Source organism: Oryctolagus cuniculus, chromosome 14 (genome assembly GCF_051225735.1).
Source record: "Oryctolagus cuniculus isolate XC-2025 breed Fujian yellow rabbit chromosome 14, ASM5122573v1, whole genome shotgun sequence".
Classification (NCBI taxonomy): Eukaryota; Metazoa; Chordata; class Mammalia; order Lagomorpha; family Leporidae; genus Oryctolagus; species Oryctolagus cuniculus.
In genome coordinates, this window is record NC_142880.1 from 90015738 (window position 1) to 90039055 (window position 23318).

The 23318-nt window shown below is 46.8% G+C and overlaps 1 protein-coding gene and 2 long non-coding RNA genes across 8 annotated transcripts; 1 reads left to right on the forward strand and 2 right to left on the reverse strand.

Annotated features, from left to right (window-relative positions):
- Positions 1-2427: 2427 nt before the first annotated feature.
- LOC100358360 (uncharacterized) lies at positions 2428-13016 on the reverse strand. Of its 6 annotated transcripts, none has more exons than XR_016220850.1 (4): positions 12879-13016; positions 12585-12706; positions 6902-7025; positions 2428-2559 (listed from the first exon to the last, which is right to left on the reverse strand). It is a non-coding gene; the product is annotated as an uncharacterized LOC100358360 (long non-coding RNA). The 6 variants fall into 6 exon arrangements; XR_016220847.1 differs by lacking the exon at positions 2428-2559 and adding an exon at positions 2627-2708; XR_016220848.1 differs by lacking the exon at positions 2428-2559 and adding an exon at positions 2627-2708 and having other exon boundaries at positions 12851-12974.
- On the forward strand, positions 10606-22882 carry KGD4 (alpha-ketoglutarate dehydrogenase subunit 4). The gene is made up of 5 exons (XM_089313278.1): positions 10606-10628; positions 13059-13172; positions 20378-20441; positions 21413-21600; positions 22624-22882. Exons 2-5 carry the CDS (start codon positions 13131-13133, stop codon positions 22639-22641), a joined length of 312 nt encoding a protein of 103 aa, XP_089169404.1. The 5' UTR covers positions 10606-10628; positions 13059-13130; the 3' UTR covers positions 22642-22882.
- On the reverse strand, positions 13159-16544 carry LOC149122430 (uncharacterized). Its single transcript, XR_016220854.1, has 2 exons — positions 14989-16544; positions 13159-14614 (listed from the first exon to the last, which is right to left on the reverse strand). It is a non-coding gene; the product is annotated as an uncharacterized LOC149122430 (long non-coding RNA).
- Positions 22883-23318: the final 436 nt, after the last annotated feature.

Below are 23318 nucleotides of genomic sequence, written 5' to 3' on the forward strand. Positions count from 1 at the left end.
TGCAGGGCCCAAGCACTTGGGCCATCCTCCACTGCACTCCCTGGCCACAGCAGAGAGCTGGCCTGGAAGAGGGGCAACCGGGACAGAATCCGGCGCCCCGACCAGGACTAGAACCCTGTGTGCTGGCGCCGCAAGGTGGAGGATTAGCCTAGTGAGCCACGGCGCCGGCCTGCCTGCTTTGCCTTTCAAAAAGATAAATCTAGAAGTGTATGTGGATATATGTATAGATATGTATGCTAGATGTATGTGTGCATATATCTGTATGTATATATTATATATAGGCTGGCACTGTGATGCCATGGGCTAAACTGCTGCTAAGGAAATCCACATCCCGTATCAGAGTGCCAATTTGAGTCCCCTGCCTCTGCCTCCAATCCAGCACCCTGGAAATCCTCCACATCGTGGAGCATATCGTGGAAGGCAGCAGACGATAGATTCCGTGCCTGGGTCCCCGCCGTCCACGTGGGAGACCCAGATGGAGTTCTGGGCTCCCGGCTGCAGCTTGAACCAGACGTGGCTGTTGCAGGCGTCCAGAGATCTCTGTCTCTTCCTGTCTGCTTTTCAAATAGATAAAAAGTTTTTTTTCTAAATCTTAAAAAGATACAATGAAAAATAAGAGAGAAAATTAGCATGTGTTAGCTAGCCGGAGCCAGGAGATACTTGTGGAGCTAGATTTTGAGAATTCTTTTTCAAAGAAGCCCTAAACTAAGATTGGGTAAGGAGGAGGTTATTTGGGAGTGCGAGAGTCTGCCTTGAGATCCAAGATTTAACATTCTGCCAAAGACCCAGGGGGTGGCAAACTCACTGCTAGGGAGGCTTCTAGTGACCCAGAGAAGGCATCCCATGATGAGCTATACCGAAATGCCTGAATGGCGGAGAAAGAGGAACAGGCTCAAAGAGACTGGCAAGCTGGAGTGGATAGATTTTGTGAGGCTGGAAGGTCTACAAGAAGGCAGGGAGGACTGCACTGATAACACCAAATCACTGCAGAGCTCAGCAGTGACTCCTGTGCTGTCGAGGCCTAACTCTAAGAGGCTGTGGCACAGCCATGAGTCAGGACCCCCCGCAGCAGCCAGACCTGTGCAACACCAGCCCGAGAGTGTTGCAGGCACCCGGCTCCAACCCCTGACACCTGCCTGGGGGTGGGCATGGGCACCACCCCCACCTGGGAGCCTTGGGGTCCAACCCTGCCCCAGTGTGTCCACAGCACAGAGCTGAAGATTATTCTGAAGATAAGACTTAATGTTGCTGGCTTTGTCCGGTTTTGGCTTTTGTTGATTTTTGTCATGGTTGTTCATTTTTTAAAGATCAGAGAAGAGCATTTTTCCCATTTTTTTTCTTTTTATTTATTTGAAAGGTGGAGAGAGGTATAGATAGAGAGATCTGCTGGTTTGTTCTCTAAATGCCTGCAAAAGCCAGGGCTGAAATCAGGAGCCTTGAATTCAATCCAGTCTCCTACATGGGTAGCAGGGACCCAAGTACTTGAGCCATTACCTGCTGCCTCCCAGGGTGCACCTTAGCAGGAAGCTGGAAGGGGAAGCAGAGCCAAGACTCAAACCCGAGCGCTCTGATACAGGATGTGACATTTCCAAGCAGCAACTTAATCACTGCACCAAATGTCTTGGGCTTGGACTCACTTGGGACCTGTTTCCCTTTCTTCTGGCCTGTTTTCTCCCTTTTGGAATGGGACTGTCTATGCTATGCCTGTCTGTTGTATTTTGGAAGAAGAATCAGATAATGTGTGAGATTGCACAGGCCCACACCTGGAGGGGAATTTGCCTTGGGATGGTATCTTGCATCTCCTCCACATCTGATTTAGATGACTCTGGACTTTAGATTTTTTTAAAAAAATTTTTTTTTATTTATTTGAAAGGCAGAGCAACAGAGAGGAGAGGAGAGATTAGCAATATTCCATTCTCTGGTTCACTCTCCAATAACCGCAACAGCCAGGGCTGGGGAGGCTGAAGGCAGGAACCAAGAACTCCATCTGGGTCTCCCATGTGGGTGGCAGGGACCCATATACATGAACCATTGTCTGCTGCCTCCCAGGCTGCGCATCAGCAGGAAGCTGGCTTGAAAGCAGAGGAGCAGGGATTGGATGCAGGCATCCCAGACAGTTGTGGAAACCACTGTGCCACAATGCCTATCCCATGTACTTTAGATTCGAGTTGGTACTCAAGTTAAGACTTTTGGGGCTACTAAGGATGGAATGAATGTAGTCTGCATGTGGCAATGACATATATTTGGGAACCAGGGGTAGAATTTGTCTCCCTTTGCCTTCCCAAGCGCATCAGCAGGGATCTGGGTCAGAATCCGAACAGCCGGGACTCGAACCAGTGCAAGCATCACAGGCGGCTTAACCTGCACCACAAAGCTGGCTCCTTTTATGTTCTTTTCTGTTTGTTTTTTTTCTTTCTTTTTTTTTCCTTTTTTTGTTTTCTTTCTTCTTTTTTGTTTTTTCTTTTTTCTCTCTCTCTCTTTTTTAATGTTCTTTTCCTTTGTGTATCTGCACACTAACACCCATGTACCGCGGTCCAGCTTTGGCAGGTCCAGGACGTCCTGAAGAAGGGGCGGTGTCACAAAGAAAGGAGACGAGGTTTAGGTAGCGAGGGAAGGCATCATTCTGCTGTTCCTTCTCATAGCTTTATTTTTATTCTTTTTACACAGACTTTCCATCAAGCCTTCTTCCTCCTAAGCCTCCGTTCTTCCTGAGCAAGAACACATCACAAGTGATCGGCGATGTGTAACCGTTCTCTAATAATCTTGTTTTGTTTCATTTTCCTTTCATGGCCTCATCGTAACCTCCCCATTAATCATTTCTCCATTCATAGTGGATGCGTCAACTATATGAAACTTGCTTAACTTATCTAAAGGTGCTAGACAAAAAGTCTAAGGTTTTAAAGGTTAATCGATTTATTTTAAAAGGTTAAAACTGTATAGATAAAGTTCTAGTGATTATATCTTATTTTTCTAAAGGTAAATCACACGCCCAACAGCCGTGTTTTTTATAGGATCTATTCCATTGCCTAATGTAAGAGTTCCATGTTCCTGTGTTCTACATTTCCAAGCAGGAGCATAATGCCCTAACCTTAGTAAGAATGGCAGTGCTTGTTCATCAATCCACTTGCCGTAGCATTAACTACGCACCTACCATTCTCATCATACACTCCTGTATAAGGTAAGGGGGGAGGGTCTGTGGAAACAAGCACCTGCATGCTCTTTCTGTCCTGTTTTCTCATAAAACTCCTCGGATTCTGTCCCGGTTGCCCCTCTTCCAGGCCAGCTCTCTGCTGTGGCCCGGGAGGGCAGTGGAGGATGGCCCAAGTCCTTGGGCCCTGCACCCGCATGGGAGACCAGGAGAAGCACCTGGCTCCTGGCTTCAGATCAGCACAGCACGCTGGCCATAGCAGCCACTTGGCGGGTGAACCAACGGCAAAAGGAAGACCTTTCTCTCTCTCTCTCACTGTCTAACTCTGCCTGTCAAAAAAAAAAAAAAAAAACCAAAAACACAAAACAACAACAACAACAAAAAAAAACAAAACCTCCTTATTACTCATGTTCCTAATAATATTTTGCTCTAGACAAATTTTAGGAGATTCCCCTCTGATTTCTCCTGTCACCTCCTATAACTCATTTTTTAACAAGGAACAATTTTGCTTACATTGATATCCATGATTCCCACACCCAAACCCAAAGACTACATCACTATTAAGCCTAATAAAAACAACAGAGAAGACGGCTTCAGTTCAGTCAGGGGCTTCCTGCTTTGTGGAGTTCCCCTCCCCCAGCTCTGACTTTGTCATGCAGCATGGATGGCATCGCCCCTGCCAGCCATGTTTCCCTAGAACTGTTTTCCAGCTCTGAGTCTTTGGCCCTTTCCTCATCCTTTTGCCCCAGGTAGAATCCATCCGTTCTCCCCCCTCTCCTCCCCAACAGGACTGTGCACCTCCAGCTGCTTAGGACTTGGAGGCGGGGGTGGGGAGGGGTGGGGTGGGGAGGTGTGGGGTGGGGTGGGGAGGGGTGGGGAGGTGTGGGGAGGTGTGGGGAGGGGTGGGGAGGTGTGGGGTGGGGTGGGGAGGGGTGGAGTGGGGTGGGGTGGGGAGGTGTGGGGAGGGGTGGGGTGGGGTGGGGTGGGAGGTGTGGGGTGGGGAGGGGTGGGGTGGGGTGGGGAGGGGTGGGGTGGTGGTAGTGAGGGTCATAGAGCTTCCAGAAATGTTCCCCAGTGCTTCTGAGACCAGTAACGTGGGAGAGCTTCATTTTTAGGCCTATCTGCAAGTCATCTCCACTTCCATGGCTCTTCCAGGTTACTTGCACTCACCACTGCTTTGCACTGCTGGACAAGTAACTGGAGTGGAAGTGCTGGGCTAACGTGTGAAGATCTCTTGTAGCAACCCTGCCCTGGCTAGGGTGATGGAGTCCCACCTTTTGATCTGACCCCCAGCCACCCTTAGACCATCTACTGTTTAGACCGAAGGGAAATTATCCAACTAAGCTTGAAATAGTCTCTGCAACTGTGATTTAACAGTGTTGCAGTTAATTAATACACAGTTATTCTTAAGTGTTGAAATTTAACTGAAATGTGATCCCTGTTAAACATAAGAGTAGGAATAAGAGAGGGAAGAGATATATAATTTGGGACATGCTCAAGCTGACTTGCCCCAAATGGTAGAGTTAGAAACATACCAGGGGACTCCAATTTAATCCCATCAAGGTGGCATGTACCAATGCCATCTCACTAGTCCAAGTGATCAATCTCAGTTCGCAATTGATCATAATGAAAGGACTAAGAGTCAAAGGGAGCACATAAGCAAGTCTAGTACCTGCTAACACTAACCGATAGAATAAATAAAGGGGAGAGTGATCCAACATGGGAAGTGAGATACTCAGCAGACTCATAGAATGGCAGATGCCCTAAATAGCACTCTGGCCTCAGAATCAGCCCTAAAGGCATTCAGATCTGGCTGAAAAGCCCATGAGAGTATTTCAGGCATGGAAAGCCAAGACACTCTGGCAAAAGATCTCTGTGAGTGAGATCCCAGTGGAAAGAACAGGTCTTCAAAGAGGGAGGTGCCTTTCTCTGAAGGGAGGAGAGAACCTTCACTTTGACTATGACCTTGTCTAAACAAGATAAGAGTCGGAGAACTCAAGGGGCTTCCATAGCCTTGGAAACTCATGACTGGAGCATAGGGAGATTACTGATGCCATAGACAGGAGTGTCAATTGGTAAAGTCAACAACAGGAGTCACTGTGCACTTACTCCTCATGTAGGATCTCTGTCATTAATGTGCTGTGCATTGAGATTTAATGCTATAACGAGTACTCAAATAATATATTTCACTTTGTGTTTCTATGGGGGTGCAAACTGTTGAAATCTTTACTTAATGCATACTAAACTGATCCTCTGTAAAAAAAAAAAAAAAAAAAAAAAAAAAAAGAAAAGAATAGAAACTATCAACTCCCAACTTGACTCTCACTGGGATTAAACATGACAATAGGTCTGATCTGATTTCATCATCATTAAAAAAAATCATCTATTATTTTTCACTTTATGTTTCTGTGTGGGAGCAAACTGTTGAAATCCTTACTTAATGTATACTAAGCTGATCTTCTGTATATTAAGATAATCGAAAATGAATCTTGATGTGAATGGAAGGGGAGAGGGAGTGGGAAAGGGGAGGGTTGTGGGTGGGAGGGACGGTATGGGGGGGAAGCCATAGTAATCCATTATTCGTACTTTGGAAACGTATATTCATTAAATAAAAGTTAAAAAAAAAAATAACATGTGATTTAACAGTGTCAACAACAGGAGTCACTGTGCACTTACTCCTCATGTAGGATCTCTGTCATTAATGTGCTGTGCATTGAGATTTAATGCTATAACGAGTACTCAAATAATATATTTCACTTTGTGTTTCTATGGGGGTGCAAACTGTTGAAATCTTTACTTAATGCATACTAAACTGATCCTCTGTAAAAAAAAAAAAAAAAAAGAAAAGAATAGAAACTATCATCTCCCAACTTGACTCTCACTGGGATTAAACATGACAATAGGTCTGATCTGATTTCATCATCATTAAAAAAAATCATCTATTATTTTTCACTTTATGTTTCTGTGTGGGAGCAAACTGTTGAAATCCTTACTTAATGTATACTAAGCTGATCTTCTGTATATTAGATAATCGAAAATGAATCTTGATGTGAATGGAAGGGGAGAGGGAGTGGGAAAGGGGAGGGTTGTGGGTGGGAGGGACGGTATGGGGGGGAAGCCATAGTAATCCATTATTTGTACTTTGGAAACGTATATTCATTAAATAAAAGTTAAAAAAAAAAAAAAAAAGAAATAGTCTCTGCAACTGTGATTTAACAGTGTTGAACATGCACACAAAGGCAAAGTCAACGTGTGCTGGAACTGCCTGTTTTGAAGCCTCATTGCAAAATAATAATAATAATAATATAATAATAACAATAATAATAATCCTGGGGCTGGCGCTGTGACGTAGGAGGCTAAGCCTCACCCTGCAGTACCAGTATCCCATATGGGTGCCAGTTTGAGTCCTGGCTGCTCCACTTCCAATCCAGCTCCCTACTGATGGCCTGGGAAAGCAGTGGAAGATGGCCCAAGTGCTTGGTCCCGTGCACCCACGAGAGAGACCGGGAAGAAGCTCCTGCCTCCTGGCTTTGGACTGGCTCAGCTCCGGCTGTTGCAGCCATTTGGGGAATGAACCAGTGGATGGAAGACCTTTCTCTCCCTTGCTCCCTCTCTATAACTCTGCCTCTCAAGTAAATAAATACATCTTTAAAAAAAAAAAAATCCTGAGTGATGCCCAGTAAGACTGAAGTGAGCTTATTCCCCTCCTCTGCTCCATGTTTCCCCTTTCCTAAGAAGCCCAAGACTACGTACCCAGGTCCTGGAGTGGAGATGTCCAGGAACAATGCTGCTCTCAGCTATGGAACACTTTTTCCACACAGGGTCAAAGTCTGAGGTTCACAAGACATCCTGTGCACTGAAGTTCCCAGGCACCTCACTGTGGTGGAGAGAGACGGCCATGACAAGGTGGCCGCTGGCAAGCGTCAGTTACTCAGGAATGGCTTTGAATCCCACCTGGCAACAGAGCCTGCCTGGCAACAGGCTGTGATTGGATGGCTTTGAATCCCACCTGGCAACGGAGCCTGCCTGGCAACAGGCTGTGATTGGATGGCTTTGGAAACTGCCTGGCAACAGGCTGTGATTGGTTGGGGCATAGACCGCCCCTTGACCAGATTGGCTGGTCTTGGCTATATGAGCTGTTGTACTAACTCAAATAAACGAGTCTGTGGGCTGCTCACCTCAGGCCTGCTTTCACCGACTCCCGGGGTCTGTGTGGTGACTCCGTGCCTCTTGCCCCCACCCCGTTCCTCCTCTCAGAAAGGAATCCACTGCAACATTGGTAAGAAATCAACTGCAACCCCTTACTTTTCCAGCAAATCAGCCCAATGTCAATGGCTTGACGTGGGGGCTGCAGTGAGCCTGGGCTTTCTCTGGCTCAGTCCTTCCATCTCAGCGGATTTTCTCCAGGACCCCTGAGGGCCTGCTGGTCTGTGCTCCACACCCTGCAGCTCTCCCCCCTCAGAAGTGGGCCCAGGCAGCCACTTCAGCCAGGCTGTGAACACACGGCAAGTGCCAGCTTTGCAGTGCCAGGGCAATGCCGGGACAGCGGGGAACGTGGCTATGTCAGAGGGGCCTGGTTGTGAGTGCTCTGGGCCCAGCTCTGCGTTCAAGGAGAAAGCCTTTGCCCTCTTACACAATTGGCCTGGAAGTGCCTTTTGACTTACAAAGCCGACTTCCTTCCAAGCCTCCTGGGTCACAGAGGCCCTGCCACCCCCCAGCCCGCCTCCTGCAGGTCATAGGGCCAGGGCCAGGAGTTTGAGTCCTGCAGCTCTTCACTGGAGCTCGTGGCTTAGGACACTGGGTTTCCCTGGAATTCTTTGACATCTTAGTCTGGAAATACATTTTGAGTGTATCTCCACACAGCTGGGAGACCACCTGTTTCCTGGTTTTATTAAAGAACTCAGAAAACCAGGAGGGGGACTGTGGGCAGCCTCCATTCCTGATATGTGAGATGAAAAGAGGTGAAAGGGAATATTTCATGTGTCTCTGTATTGTGCGTTTTTTTTTTTTTCTTAAAGATTTGAAAAGCAGAACAAGCAGAAAAAGAAAACGAGAGAATATCTTCTATCCACTGGTTCACTTCCCAAATGCCTGCAACAGCAGGGCCGGGCCAGGCTGAGTTCCGGGTCTCCAGTGTGGGTGCAGGGCCCCAAGCACTTGGGCATTCATCCACTGCCTTCCCAGGTGCGTTAGCAGGAAGCTGGATTGGAAGACGTGCAGCCTGGACTCGAATGGGCACTCCTATCTGCGATGCCAGTGTTGGCTTAATCTGCTGTACCACCTGCCCGCACCTCTGGTGTCCTTTGTAGGTGCTTCCCATGTACTCCTCAGGCAGGAAACTCCCTGCTTTTAAACTTATTTTCATGAATCACTTTATCAAATCCCTGAAAAATATTTTCCACCCAAGAAAACATTCTAAGAAAATTCACGCCAGTGGATCTATATAAAGCACCAAGCCCTGTACTGAAAGGAGAGGTGAGAGGTGCTCTTCAGAGCAGGCCCCTTGGAGGTGGCGCTGCCACTCCTCCAGGTTTGCCTGAAACACCTCTGGGAGGAGGCCCCCATCACACCGAGCAGATGCGGTCTAGTTCACTCGCCAGACCCGCCTCTGGGCATCCTTCCCCTGTTACACACATCAGAGCTCCGTCATCAAGGACAGAGCCGCAGGGTGTTGCCCGTGGCCCCAGGAGGACGGGCCTTGGTTGTGTGGTGCAGAGGCAAAGGCGTGGGAATAGGTGAACTTTCCAGAAGGCTGCTCAGCACGGTCACTCGTTTTGACACAATCTTGGTTGTCTTTTGTAAAAGTCGGTTAGCCTGAGAGGCTTACTTCACACCCATTCAATGTGGGGTGTTCTTCACTCACGGGGTTAAGCCTGACGTTGCAGACTCTGTTTCCTGAGCCACGGTGGGCGCTGTCTCTGAGAGAAGGAAGCTGTGTTTGCAGGACCTCTGGCTGTGACGGAGTAAATGTGAAAGCTGGAACCGGAACGCGTTGGTGAGCATGGATGTCTTTGAAGACCATAACACAAGAAGGGAAAAGAAGAATACAGAACTCGCTGTACCGAGTGAGCCTGAGCCTCTGCAGTCTGGTCCAGTGTGGACACCAACAGCGGGACAGTCCATCTCCACAGTCTACTCTGAGGTCCACTGCCAACTGGCGGTAGCCCACAGCGGGAGAGGGAGCCCCCGGGGTGGTGACTAACCAACCAGCTGTGCATATAGCAGGCTGCACAAACGCCAGGACAGTGGATCCCCACTCACGCACAAATAAAGAGTAGTAAGGGCAGACAACTCCTACTGCTGAGCCTTCTGCTGGAGACTCTTCATGGATCACTGACAATCATTTGGAACATTAAAAAAAAAACTTATGAATTTAATTTTATTTCTTGAAAGGCAAACAAACAACACAGATCTTCCATCAGCTGGTCTACTCCCCCAAATGCCCCCAACAGCCGGGGCTGGGTCAGGCAGAAGCCAGCAGGCCAGAACTCAATCTGGGTCTCCCATGTAGTTTGGCACAGATGCAAGTTCTTGAGCTATCATCTCCCCCTTCCCAGAGTGCACATCGGCAAGAAGCTGGGTCAGAAGTGGAGGAGCCAGGATTTTTAACCCCGCCCTCCAGTATGAGTGCAGGGGCCCCAAGTGATGAATCAGCTCCTGTGCCAAGCACTTGCCCCTATCTGAAACATTTTAAGCTCCAAACTTACTCAGGAGCTGGAGTGATGACAGAGGTGAATAATCTTTCACATAATTGGCTCCCCTGTCTTTTCAGAGCCAACAGAATGGGTAACCTGCTGCACTAGTTATACTGTTGTGTTAAAAATGTATAAACAGGAGTGTAGCGCTGTGGCGGCGTGGCGGGTAAAGCTGCCACCTGCTGCTCCACTTCAGGCTATTACAAATAGAGCTGCCATCAGCATTCATGTAGAGGTTTAAACACAAGCATTTGTTTACCTATGGTAAATACAGTATTTGAAAAGTTCCTTCTGGGATTTTCAAATGATTGCACACTTCATTTTACCAATCACAGGGCAAATACATCGGAAATGAGAAAACAAATCATATGGCTGTTTATTCTTTTTTTTTTTTTTTTTTAAATATTTATTAGGGTTGCCACTGTGGTGCAGCAGGTAAAGCCTTTGCCTGTAGTGCGGGCATCCCAGATGGGCGCTGGATCCAGTTCTGGCTGCTCCACTTCTAATCCAGCTCTCTGCTATGGCCTGGGAAAGCAATACAAGATGGTCCAAGTCCTTGGGCCCCTGCACCCGCATAGGAGACCTGGAAGAAGCTCCTGGCTCCTAGCTTCAGATTGGCAGTTCTGACCATTGCAACCATGTAGGGAGTGAACCAGTGGATGGGAGATCTCAACTGATCTCTCTCTCTCCCCTTCTGCTTCTCTGTACCTCTGCCTTTCAAATAAGATTTGAAAGCCATCCACAGCCGTTTGCCCCGCCCTGTGACGTCACAAGAAAGGCCCTGCCCCACAGAAGCCCACGACTCCAGATCGCTGTGGCTTGCTTGTGCCCCGGAAGCTGCCCCTTCCCGGGGTCATGATGGGCAGTAAGATGGTGTCTGCTAGAATTTTTTTTTAATTTTAAAAGATTTATTTATTTGAAAGATTTATAGAGACGGGAAGGAGGGAGGGAGGAGAAAGGAGAGAGAGAGCCACACACACACACACACACACACACACACACAGATTGCTTTATCCATCTACTGGTTCACTTCCCAGATAGCTGCAAGGCTAGGCCAGGCCAAAGCCAGGAGCCAGGAGCTTTTTCTGGGTCTCCCATGTGGGTGACAGGAGCCCAACCACTTGGGCCATTAGCAGAAAGCTGGATCAGAAGTGGAGCAGCCGAGATTTGAACCGGTGCCCATATGGGATACTGGTGTCACGGGCGGTGCCTTACCTGATACTCCACAGTGCTGCCCCAATTTTTATTTTCAGATGATCCTGTTGCCCACCATCGAAGTTGCATCATCTTTTACACCCACCAAAAATGTATGAGTGTCTCTTCTCCTTCAGTCTTTCCAGACTGTGTTGCCCAAGTTGCACATTTGCCAATCTGACAGATTAAAACAGTGTTTCATGTAGCACTGCAGGTTAGGACGCCACATAGGATGCCGGCATCCTACATGAGCACTGGTTGGAGCCCCAGCTGCTCTACTTCTGATCCAGCTTCCTGCTAATGCACCTGGGGAAGAAGCAGAAGATGAGCACCTGCCACCCACATGGAGACCTGGATGGAGATCCTGGCTCAGCCTGGTCAGTCCCAGCCATTGGGGCCATCTGGGGAATTAACTAACAGAAGGAAGATCTTTGTCTCTCTCTTTCTCTGTCACTTTGTTTTTCAAATAAATAGATAAATTTTAGAAAACAAAATAGCATTTCAGGAATTTGGATTTTCTTTAGGGGCAGGCATTTGGTCTAGAGGTTAAGGCATCCTTGTCCCACATTCAAGCACTTTGGTTAGATAGCGGGGTCAGCTCCTGGCTCCAGCTTCCTGCTAATGCAAACCCTGGGAGATAGCGGTGACTGCTCACTACCACTCATCTGGAGGACCTGGATTGAGTTCTTGCCTCCTGGCAATGGGCCCCCCGAGTGCCTGTTGAATTTGACGAGTGAACCAGAGAATGTAAGTTCTGTCTTTCCTTCCCTGTCTCTGCTTTTCAGAATAAATTTTTTAAAAATAAATTTTTCTTAGGTGAGTAAGGTTGAGTAGTTTTTTGTTTGTTTTAATTTAAGAGGTAGAAAGAAAGGTCCTCCGTCCGCTGGTTCACTCCCTAAACAGCTGCAACGGCCAGAGCTGCCCTGATCTGAAGCCAGGAGCCAGGAGCTTCTTCCGGTTCTCCCACGTGGGTGCAGGGGCCCAAGGACTTGGACCATCTTCTTCTGCTTTCCCAGGCCATAGCAGAGTGCTGGTTCGGAAGAGGAGCAGCCGGGTCTCGAACCAGCGCCCATATGGAATGCCGGCGCTCAGGCCAGGGCTTTATTTAACTTGTTGCGCCACAGCACCGGCCCCGAATAGTTTTAAATACATTTGCTAACTTCTATTTTTTTTAAATTTTGTATTTTTAAAAATGTTTAAAGTTTGCATTTCTTTTTCTGCAAACTGCCTAAAACTTCCCATTCAATCATTTTTTTCAGTCTAGTTTTTACAATACATGAGGTGAAGACAAGTTTTTAAAGTTTTTTTTTAAAAAGGCTTATGTGCTTCTCTATGTACAATCATAATACCTCATATACGGGTTAGTAATTTATGTTTTTACAAATCTCCCCATTTTTAGAAGTCACTGGTCCATATCATTAAAACAAGTTGGTGGTTCTAAATATTTACAACAGCATAAGGTTATATCACCCACAAAGTTATGTTAAATGGCCACAACGTAATGTGCATTTTAAAAGTTGTAAAAAAGAAAAAGCATGAATATTTACCATGAAACTTAATATAACTGGGGGAATGATGCGACCGGCTTGTGTCTCAGAAATTAAGTCCTCAGCTTTGGAGTTCTGTCAGCTTTGGCGCAGAGGTGGCAGTTCGGTAGCAGGTGTAAAGACTGCCAGAAGAAAACAAACTTACATTAGGCAGTGCCAATCAGCAAAGGAGTATGGCGCGACCCGTCAACCCAGAGCTTTTCTTCTGAGCTCGCCAGCTCCCAAGTTTTAACAAGACCGCTCAACTTGGGACGCCACAACTTAACTGGTTTCAGACAGAGTGTTGAATCATACCGAAGTCAGAGGCTGGCTGTGTAGAGAGGCAATGGCCCTCCCTAGACAGCTTCCCACCCCACGAGCGCGGGCAGCGCCCCGCCGGGGAGAGGGGCGGGGCGGGGGCGGGGCTTACCGCGAGCCGGACGGGCCCCGCCCACGGCCGTCGCCCCGCCCCGTGACGTCACAAGACAGGCCCGGCCCACAGAAGCCCACGACTCCAGAGATCGCCGCGGCTCGCTCGCGCCCCGGAAGCTGCCCCTGCCCGGGGTCATGATGGGCAGTAAGATGGCGTCTGCCAGCCGGGTCGTCCAGGTAAAGGGATTCAGCCGCCTTTCGTCACCTTAGGCGGCGGGGACGGCGCTGGGGAGCAACAGCGGTGGCGAAGACTGGCGGGGCCCGCGGCCCTGAGTGGGGCCAGCGGCAGCGGCCGGGATGTGTGGGTGAGGAGGGGACCTGCGCCTGGGCTGTCGGGTCGAGCGGCGAGCCGGGGTCTGGAGCCAGGGCTTCCAGCCCGGAGGCGAGAGCGCGGCGCCCGGGACGCCTCCGCGGGACCTCGTTATCAGCCGAGGAGGGTGCGGGCTAGCTGCGCGGCGCTGAGCCGCCGGGCCAATCAGCGTCCAGGGCTGTCTGCGGTGGGCTCGCGTCAGCCAATCGGAAGCGAGGCGGTGGCGCGGCGTGGAAGGGAACGAACCTTGGCTCTGACCCGCTGTCCCTTCAAGGTCTTGGGAATGGCTGGCCAAGTGGCCCCGCGGGTTGAGGCCTGCCTAGGGCCCGGTCGACCCGACGTCTCCCAGCGCTCGACTACTGGAGGGAGGGGTGTAGAAAACACTGCACTGTTTATCACCGTGGGTATTTCCTCGCTGGTTTCCCACGCCTGTTTTCCGTGAGTTTAGATAGGCAGCTAGGTAAATTTATTGTTGATCCATGCACTAGCAACCGACTCCTGATAGCTGTTGTACTTGCTTCTGCAGCTGTGGTCTTTAGCTTAAACAGGAGAGGTAAAATCGGCGTAAAAATGACACAGTCCCCACTTGTGTAGTTGACATACAGTCTTCAGCCCTTCAGATGTATTATTTTTGTGCTTAACTGTCAGCTTTGCTAGGAGATTCCCTGTTGCACAGATACGTCTGTGAAAAGACCTTTTCCGGAAGGTCCTGAGGTTGTTTTCTGAATGATAATCCTCACTTACTCGTGTAGCGTGTATTTCTGTAAGGACTGAGGGAACATCTGACAAAGGTCTAGTATCCATGATAGGTAACCATGTATGTCAATGATAAATACGCAACTCAACTTAAAAATGGGTAAAATTCTTGATACTGTACTAAGATATACCCAAATGAGCAAAAAATGTGAAAAGCGTAAATTAAAATAAGGAGAGAAAATTTTTTTTTTTTTGACAGGCAGAGTGGAAAGTGAGAGAGAGACAGAGAGAAAGGTCTTCCTTTTGCTGTTGGTTCACCCTCCAATGGCCGGCGCACCGCACTGAGCCGAAGGCAGGAGCCAGGTGCTTCTCCTGGTCTCCCATGGGGTGCAGGGCCCAAGCACTTGGGCCATCCTCCACTGCACTCCCGGGCCACAGCAGAGAGCTGGACTGGAAAAGGGGCAACCGGGACAGAATCCGTCGCCCCGACCGGGACTAGAACCCGGTGTGCCGGCGCCACAAGGTGGAGGATTAGCCTATTGAGCCGCAGCGCCGGCCAGGAGAGAAATTTAAAAGGCTGACAGTACTGAGTGCTGATGAGAATGTAAAACACCTGAAACCCGCCGGCGCCGTGGCTCAATAGGCTAATCCTCCACCTTGCGGCGCCGGCACACCGGGTTCTAGTCCCGGTTGGGGCGCCGGATTCTGTCCCGGTTGCCCCTCTTCCAGGCCAGCTCTCTGCTATGGCCAGGGAGTGCAGTGGAGGATGGCCCAGGTGCTTGGGCCCTGCACCCCATGGGAGACCAGGAAAAGCACCTGGCTCCTGGCTCCTGCCAGGATCAGCGCGGTGCGCCGGCTGCAGCGGCGGCCATTGGAGGGTGAACCAACGGCAAAAGGAAGACCTTTCTCTCTCTCTCTCTCTCTCTCACTGTCCACTCTGCCTGTCAAAAAAAAAAAAAAAAAAAAAAAAAAAAAAAAAAAAAACACCTGAAACCCTCATCCACTGCTGATGGGAGTTTAAAGTGGTACAGCCACTTGGGAAAACGTATACCTCCCCATGACCCAGCAATTACAGGCTTATTCCAAGAGAAATGAATGCCTGTACCTTATACTATAAGAAGCCTTGTAGAAAAATGTTCACAGAAAACAAAGTAAGCAGAAGCTTCACTTGTAATAACCTCCAAACAAGAAACAACTCATATGTCCATTATTAGGGTAAATTGTGGTAGTTAAGATGGGATAGTACACAGTGGTAATAACTCACTGCTGATATGTACAAGGATTCTGTGAGATAGATGTTGAATGGCCTTCCTATCCAGAGTAAAGATCTGTATGGTATTCCCATATTCATAATACAGGCATTAGGCATAATAATTACATACCACATATATTGAGTACCTCTGTGCCCGGCCTATACTTGTTGAGACCTCACTGCCAACAAAACAGACATAGAACTTTGAATTTGGTAGTTGATCCATTTCTAAAGAATTACATTACAGAAAACTGGCACAATCTGATGGGAAATCACAATGGAGGGTCTTTGAACAGTAAGTGAAGAGAAAATACATCTTGAAACATTTTAATAGAATTTTCCTGATATAAAAGAAGAGTTAACCCAATACCTTGTATGGGGAGAAGTGAGCCAATATGGTTGATTAATGAATTTAATGATAAAGTCATTAAATTTTAAACAGAACTTCTTTGCTGACCCAGGCAATAAGACTAGGCACTTAAAAGGGAACAAAAGTCATAAATTTAAAAAAATAATTTCTTCATCCAGGAGGACATATTCAAGGTAGTAAAGGAAAGTAAAAGTGATTTTGTAACTGTACTGACCTTAAAGTGTAAAGGTCACAAAAAAATATATATATATATATATATTTTTTTTTTTTTTTGACAGGCAGAGTGAACAGTGAGAGAGAGAGAAACAGGGAGAAAGGTCTTCCTTTTTGCCGTTGGTTCACCCTCCAATGGCCACCGCGGCTGGCGCGCTGCGGCCGGCACACTGCTGATCCGATGGCAGGAGCCAGGTGCTTCTCCTAGTCTCCCATGTGGGTGCAGGGCCCAAGTACTTGGGCCATCCTCCACTGAACTCCTGGGTCATAGCAGAGAGCTGCCCTGGAAGAGGGGCAACTGGGACAATCCAGCGCCCCGACCAGGACTAGAACCCGGTGTGCTAGCGCCCCAAGGCGGAGGATTAGCCTATTGAGCCACGGCGCTGGCCCACAAAATGTATTTTCTTAAAATATTTTATTTATTTGAAAGGCAGAGTTATATAGAGAGAGGTCTTCCATCCACTGGTTCATTCCCCAAGTGGCTGTATTGGCCAGAGCTGAGCCTATCCAAAGCCAGGAGCCAGGAGCTTCTTCCAGGTCTCCCAAGTGAGTGCAGGGGCCCCAGGACTTCCTGCTTTCCCAGGTGCATTAACAAGGAGCTGAATCAGAAGTGGAGCAGCTGGGACTTGAACTGGCACCCATATGGGATGCTGGTGCTGCAGGTTGGGGCTTTTAACCCATTGTACCACATTGTCGATCCCACACAAACTCTCCTGAACATTTCATAACTCAGTGTTCTCAAGAGCTCCTCCTACTAGATCTACTTTGACATTAGAAAATCACTGGAGATGTTTCAATACAACTACTGGGGATGAGTATAAGGTATGTTTAACTGTAGAACCAAGAGTAAAGAGTGGAGATAGTAACTGTTTGTTTGTTCTGACAGACCAAATATAACCTTTTTTTTTTTTTTTTGGACAGGCAGAGTGGACAGTGAGAGAGAGAAAGAGAGAAAGGTCTTCCTTTGCCGTTGGTTCACCCCCCAATGGCTGCTGTGGCCGGCGCACCACGCTGATCTGAAGCCAGGAGCCAGGTGCTTCTCCTGGTCTCCCATGGGGTGCAGGGCCCAAGCACTTGGGCCATCCTCCACTGCACTCCCGGGCCACAGCAGAGAGCTGGCCTGGAAGAGGGGCAACCGGGACAGAATCCGTCGCCCCGACCGGGACTAGAACCCGGTGTGCTGGTGCTGCAGGCAGAGGATTAGCCTATTGAGCCACGGCGCCGGCCCAAATATAACCTTAAAAATATATAACTTTAAAAAATTGAAGAATAAGGGGAAGAGTTTATAGAAGGTAAATTAATTTGCTATTGCCTCTACTTACTAACTGGCAATAGGAGGTGCTGAAGGAATACAGAATAATACAGAATAGATTGCTGTAATATCTCATCATTTCTCATAATAATGAACCAACAGTATTGCAAAAAAGAGTGACTAAAGGTATTATCTAGAAATATTAATGTAAACACATACAAAAATATAGTTTTTTTCTAAATATCAAAAGTCAAGTGAAAGAAAAAAGGCACATAACAAAAGAATTTATCATAAGACAGATTTATACCAAACTTTGAAGTTATATCTGTAAATGTAGATGGGCAATAACATTTTCAGGTTAGCTAACAAATGAAAATCCAGCACTGTGCTATGTAGGAAGCACAGCTAAATCTAAGAGATCTGAAAGGTAAAAATAGAAGGATAGTTGACTTATACTTGACAAAGGTCAAAGGCAGCCGGCGCCGCGGCTCACTAGGCTAATCCTCCACCTAGCGGCACCGGCACCCCGGGTTCTAGTCCCGGTTGCCCCTCTTCCAGGCCAGCTCTCTGCTGTAGCCAGGGAGTGCAGTGGAGGATGGCCCAAGTGCTTGGGCCCTGCACCCCATGGGAGACCAGGATAAGTACCTGGCTCCTGCCATTGGATCAGCGCGGTGCGCCAGCCACAGCACACCAGCCACAGCCGCCATTGGAGGGTGAACCAATGGCAAAAAGGAAGACCTTTCTCTCTCTCTCTCTCACTGTCCACTCTGCCTTTCAAAATAATAATAATAATTTTAAAAAGGTCAAAGGTAACATAATGGAGAAAAATTCATCTTCAACAAGTGGTGCTGAAAATGCTGGATACCTTCATGAAAAGGAAAACAATTTAAAATTGAATCTAGACGAAGACTTTACACCCTTCACTCAAAAGGGGGCTGGCACTGTGGCATAGCAGATAAAGCTGCAGCCTGCAGTGCCCTCATCCCAAATGGGCGCCGGTTCAAGTCCCAGCTGCTCCACTTCCAATCCAGCTCTCTGCTGTGGCCTGGGAAAGCAATGGAGGATGGCCCAAGTCCTTGGGCCCCTGCACCCACGTGGGAGGCTGTGAAAAGCTCCTACACATTTTAACTCAGACTGTGGAATCGGGGGAAGTTGCTTAGAGAGGAGTGACACTTGAGCTGTTTTATAGGTTTAGCAGTCAGGGTAGGCTCCAGATGCAGTGGGGATGGCAAGAGCGTGATGAGTTAGGGAAGTGAAAAGTACTTAGGATACCTGGGTGGCAGACGCATCAGTGGTGGGGACTACGACTGCAGACAGGAGAGGCCACATGGTGACAAGCCTTTGAATGCCAAGTGAGAGTTTGAACTTTATCCTGAGAACTGTGGAACATTTTTCATATTTTTAAATAGGGCAGTAGCAGTAGGATGAGACGGGAAATTCTTTCACAAAGCTCAGTTATGAAAGGGAAGAAACAGTAGAAAGAAATGTGGGTTTTGTTTTTTGTGTTTTTTTTTTGTTTTTTTTTTTTTTGTTTTTTTTTTTTGTTTTTTAGATTTATTTTATTTGAAAGACAGAGTTACATACAGAGAGAGGTAGAGACAGAGAAGTCTTCCATCCACTGGTTCACTCCCCAGATGGCCGCAAGGGCCAGAGCTGCACCAGTCAGGAGCCGGGAGCTTTTTCCGGGTCTCCCACGCGGGTGCAGGGGCCCAAGCACTTGGGCCATCTTCTGCTGCTTTCCCAGGCCACAGCAGAGAGCTGGATTGGAAGAGGAGCAGCCGGGACTCGAACCAGAGCCCATATGGAATGCTGGCACCTCAGGCCAGGGTTTTAAGCCACAGTGCCAGCCCCTTGTTTTTAACACCAAAGACTTGGGCATACTTCTATGTGGAGGACAAGAACCTACCCAGCCTTTTCTCTCAGCAGCAGAATTGTGGTGCTGGAACTTCAGGCTGCTCACAACAAGCCTGCTCACTTCTGTACTCACATAAAATGCCTAATAGATAGTCCATATATACGGATATATTTACAGATAAACATACCTCAGTCTCATTAGTTACATAGCAATTTATAGATAACTTTGGTTAAAAAGTGTACTCTGTTCATTAGATTATTCATTGAAGTGGTTTCATACTAATAGGTTTAAAGTTTTCTGTAACATTCTAGAATTCTAGGGATGAAAATGTTCATAGTCTTTCAATGTCTGTCATAATAACATTATTCTAAAAAGCTGTATTTCCTTGAATTTAGAAAAAAGACTAAAAATCTACCAGATATTTTTATCTGCTTTATGTGGGCTTGGAGATTATAGTGATTTCTTCTTTGTGCTTTTCTGCATTTTTTGCAAATTTCTTACTGTTGCTCCCCCTCTTCGCGGAGGAACGACACAGGACCCTGCGCTGTTCTTTTGTCTGCTCGGCCCTCCCCGGGTTTGCTGCTGGTTCTTCCCGGGTTGGCTACCGTCCTTCCACCTCCGTGGAAGGGCGGTTCCCCCTGCCACTTTCCCCACTTCCGCGGGGGGAGCGGCACACCGCCGGCCGGCTCTCTCAGGGGCTGCTCAGGTGTTCCTTCAGATAGATGTTCCCCTTAGATGTTCCTGGTGCATGTTGTGTCTCTCCTCCTTTATAGTCCTCTTCCGCCAATCCCAACTCTGCTACCCACACGCCGAGCACGCTGCTCTCCTCCAATCAAGAGCAGGATCAGCTCCTGCAGGTTACTGCTTGAACTGGAGGCAGCTGTGTAAAAGTTGTTTTTACTCCTCTCCCAGCGCCATATTGTGGGAGAGCAGATGCATAGAATAAATCTTAATTCCAGTAACTTAGCCTAGTCTCAGTTGCTCCCCACACTTACAGTGAGCCAGTGTTACTTTTGTAGTCAGAAAAGGTGTTATTTACCTAATTCTCTATGTGATTGTTTGCTTTGTATCCTATCCTGAACTGTTCGATATTGACATAGTAGGGAAACCACAATCAGTACAAATTGAGAAACTTCCAGTCTCTTTCTTACCAATAAATAAATCATGCAAGATAAAATCCATGTCGTCTTTTTATAAGGTTATTTTGAGGTCAGTTAATAATATACTGAAAAGTCTTGTGATACATAAAGCACAAAATGATGACTAGAAAATAAGCAAGTTAATAATTCATAAACCAGCTTTTCTGATTAGAGAAAAATACGATTGTTGCTGTCGAATAGTTGTTTTAACAAGGTTATCCATTTATGAGCTTTAGTAGATGACTGCTTCTATAGTCAATGAGATTTTTTTTTATGCATTTTATTGCTCTTTTAGGTAGTCAAGCCACATACCCCATTAATAAGGTTCCCTGACAGAAGAGACAATCCTAAACCCAATGGTAAGTTGTACTTTATTTAGATTTTCTAAGTAGTGATTTTTAGTTAAATATTTTTCATTTTTATTTATTTGTAAGAGTGACAGAGAGCAAGAAGGAGAGAGAGAGAGATGTTCCATCCACTGGTTCAATCCCCAGATGGGCATAATAGCTGGGGCTGAGCTACGCTAGAGCAAGGAACCGGAAACTCCACCCAGGTCTCCACGTGGGCCCAAGCACTTGGGCAGTCCTCCACTGCTTTCCCAGTCACATTAGCAAGGAAATGGATCAGAAGTGGAGCAGGCGAGACTCAAACTGGGGATGCCAGCATTGCAGGCAGCAGTTTAATCTGCTGTGCCAGGGTGCCAGCTCCCAGAGTATTTTTTTTTAAGATTTATTTATTTTATTTTGAAATGCAGAGCAACAGAGAGAGAGACAGGGAGGGAGACCTTCCATCTGCTTATTCACTCCTCAAAATGGCTGTAGTAGCCCAGTCTGGGCCAGGCTGAGGCTAGGAACCAGGAACTCCATACTGGCCTCCCACTTGGGTGGGAGGGACCTAAGTACTTGGGTCATTTTCTGTTGCCTTCTCAAGCACATTAGCAGGCAGCTGGATTAGAAGTGGAGTAGTCAGGACTTGACTGCTTGACAGTGGATGGCACTGCAGTTAGGAGTTGTTAGCATTGCGAGCAGTGACAACCAGTTTTGCCACAGTGCTGGCCCCTTATATTGAAAAATTGTTACTTAGGTTTACTGACTTATTCCCCATTGTAATATATTACCTATAAACTTCAACATGTGTTGGCCTCTGAGGGCTTTTATGACAAAATTTAAGTAGTGTAGGTTATACATAATGGGTTGAACTCCAGGCACTAACTAGAAGTCTTTTTCAAACTTGTTATTCATTTTTGGAATTCACTTACTTAAAACTACTTCATTATTTCACACTTGAGTAATTGCTCTAATTAGGTGTTTTTTTGTTTTTTAAATGTCAGTGTCTGAAGCTTTGAGATCAGCTGGATTACCATCTCACACTTCTACAGTCGCACAGCATGCGAAGGGAAGTAAATCACCAGATCTGCTCATGTATCAGGGGCCACCAGACACTGCCGAAATCATTAAATCGTTACCTCAGAAATACAGACGGAAACCCGTACCTCCAGAAGAAATGGAATTTATCCAAGTATGTTGTTGTTCTTTATCACAAGACTTTGCAAAACATTTTGGCTTTTGGAGTTTTGTGTGCTGACTTATATGCTGCTCCCATCGTCTTGTCAGTTATGGTGGTAGTTAAGGCAGATTTGGGCAGGTAGACCAGGACTGAGAGTCAAACCATACTTTGTACATTAAATAGCAGTAGGCGTAGCCACATGAAGAAAATTTATTGGAGTCTTCAGTGATTTTTGGAGTGAAGAGAGCTCCTGAGGCAAGATTGTTTCAATTTTTATTTATTTATTTAAGAGGCAGACAGTGTTCCCATCCAAGGGTCTGTTCCCTAAATTCCCACAATAGCCAAGGCTGGATGGGCTGGGCGGTAGGAACTGCGCCTGCCAAAGTCTGCAGCAGCAGGAAACTGGTCAAAAGCTGGAACTTGGGGCCAGTGCTGTGGTGTAGCGGGTGAAGCCACCACCTGCAGAGCTGGCATCCCAAATGGGTGCTGGTTCAAATCCTGGCTGCCCTACTTCCAGCTCTCTGCTGTGGCCGGGAAAGCAGTAGAAGATGGCCCAAATTCTTGGGCCCCTGTCTTTGGATTGGTGCAGCTGCAGCCGTTGGGGCCATCTAGGGGGTCTACCAGTGGATGGAAGACCCCCTCTCTCCCTTTCTCTCTCTCTCTCTTTCTCTGCCTCTGCCTCTCTGTAACTCTGCCTTTCAAATAAATAAATACATCTTAAAAAAAAGAGCTGGAGCTGGGCGTTGAACCCCGGTGCTCCAACATGGGAACGTGTACCTCCTAACCACTAGGCCAGATACCTATCCTGAGACAAGACATCAGGGACAAGCGATCTAGGTCATTGCTGAGCCCCTTCCAGATCTGAAATCATGTTTATGACAGTGGTTACGAATGCCCAAAAGCTATGGAAAACCGAAATTGTTTTTTAAAAACTAGGGATAATCTGCTTAGAATTGTGTAAATTTTTCTAGTGGTCATGAAAGCATTTATCTCAATTTAACATCTCATCTTACTGCTTTTCCTTTTCCTGTGCAGCGTGGAGGTCCCGAGTAACCGCTGTGGCTGCTGCTTGTCATCAGACAAAAGGATTGTCTTTATAATAAAGGACTCCCAAAATGACAAATGAAAAATTGTATATGAAATAACTTTAATAAATATTCTGTAAAAAAATAATGAAATATAGAAAATTCAGACGAACACCTGCATCTCCTAATTTATGTATCTTGGTCAGCTTCTCCACGAGCTTACCTAATTGTTTATATACTTTATACTTATTAAAGCATACATTTCTAAATGTTAGCCTATTAATTTACTCGTGATGATCAAGTATTACCAGTGTTGAACTACTGCAAGCACACAACGTCTAGTAAACAAACGATCATCGATCTCCCGTAATTTCACTCTTCTGTTTAGACAGGACAAGAATTTATCAGATGGAATGGCTGCTGTAGAAGTGCTTTTCCTGAAATTAGATGAAGAATAGTGAAATAATGGCTCCATTATTTGTTCTAAATTTGCTAACATTTTTTCAGTCATAAGGTTACTAAAGTATAACTGGCTTATTAATAAGTATATCCTACTCCAAATGATAAAAATACACCCAAGATAAAAACAGATGTCCATGGTATTAGAATGGGTAAATAAGACAAAAGATTATTTGTAACCTATATTCAGAAAAAATTTCAGAGTATGAAATAAGGATACGAATATAGGAATAATTTTCACTACAG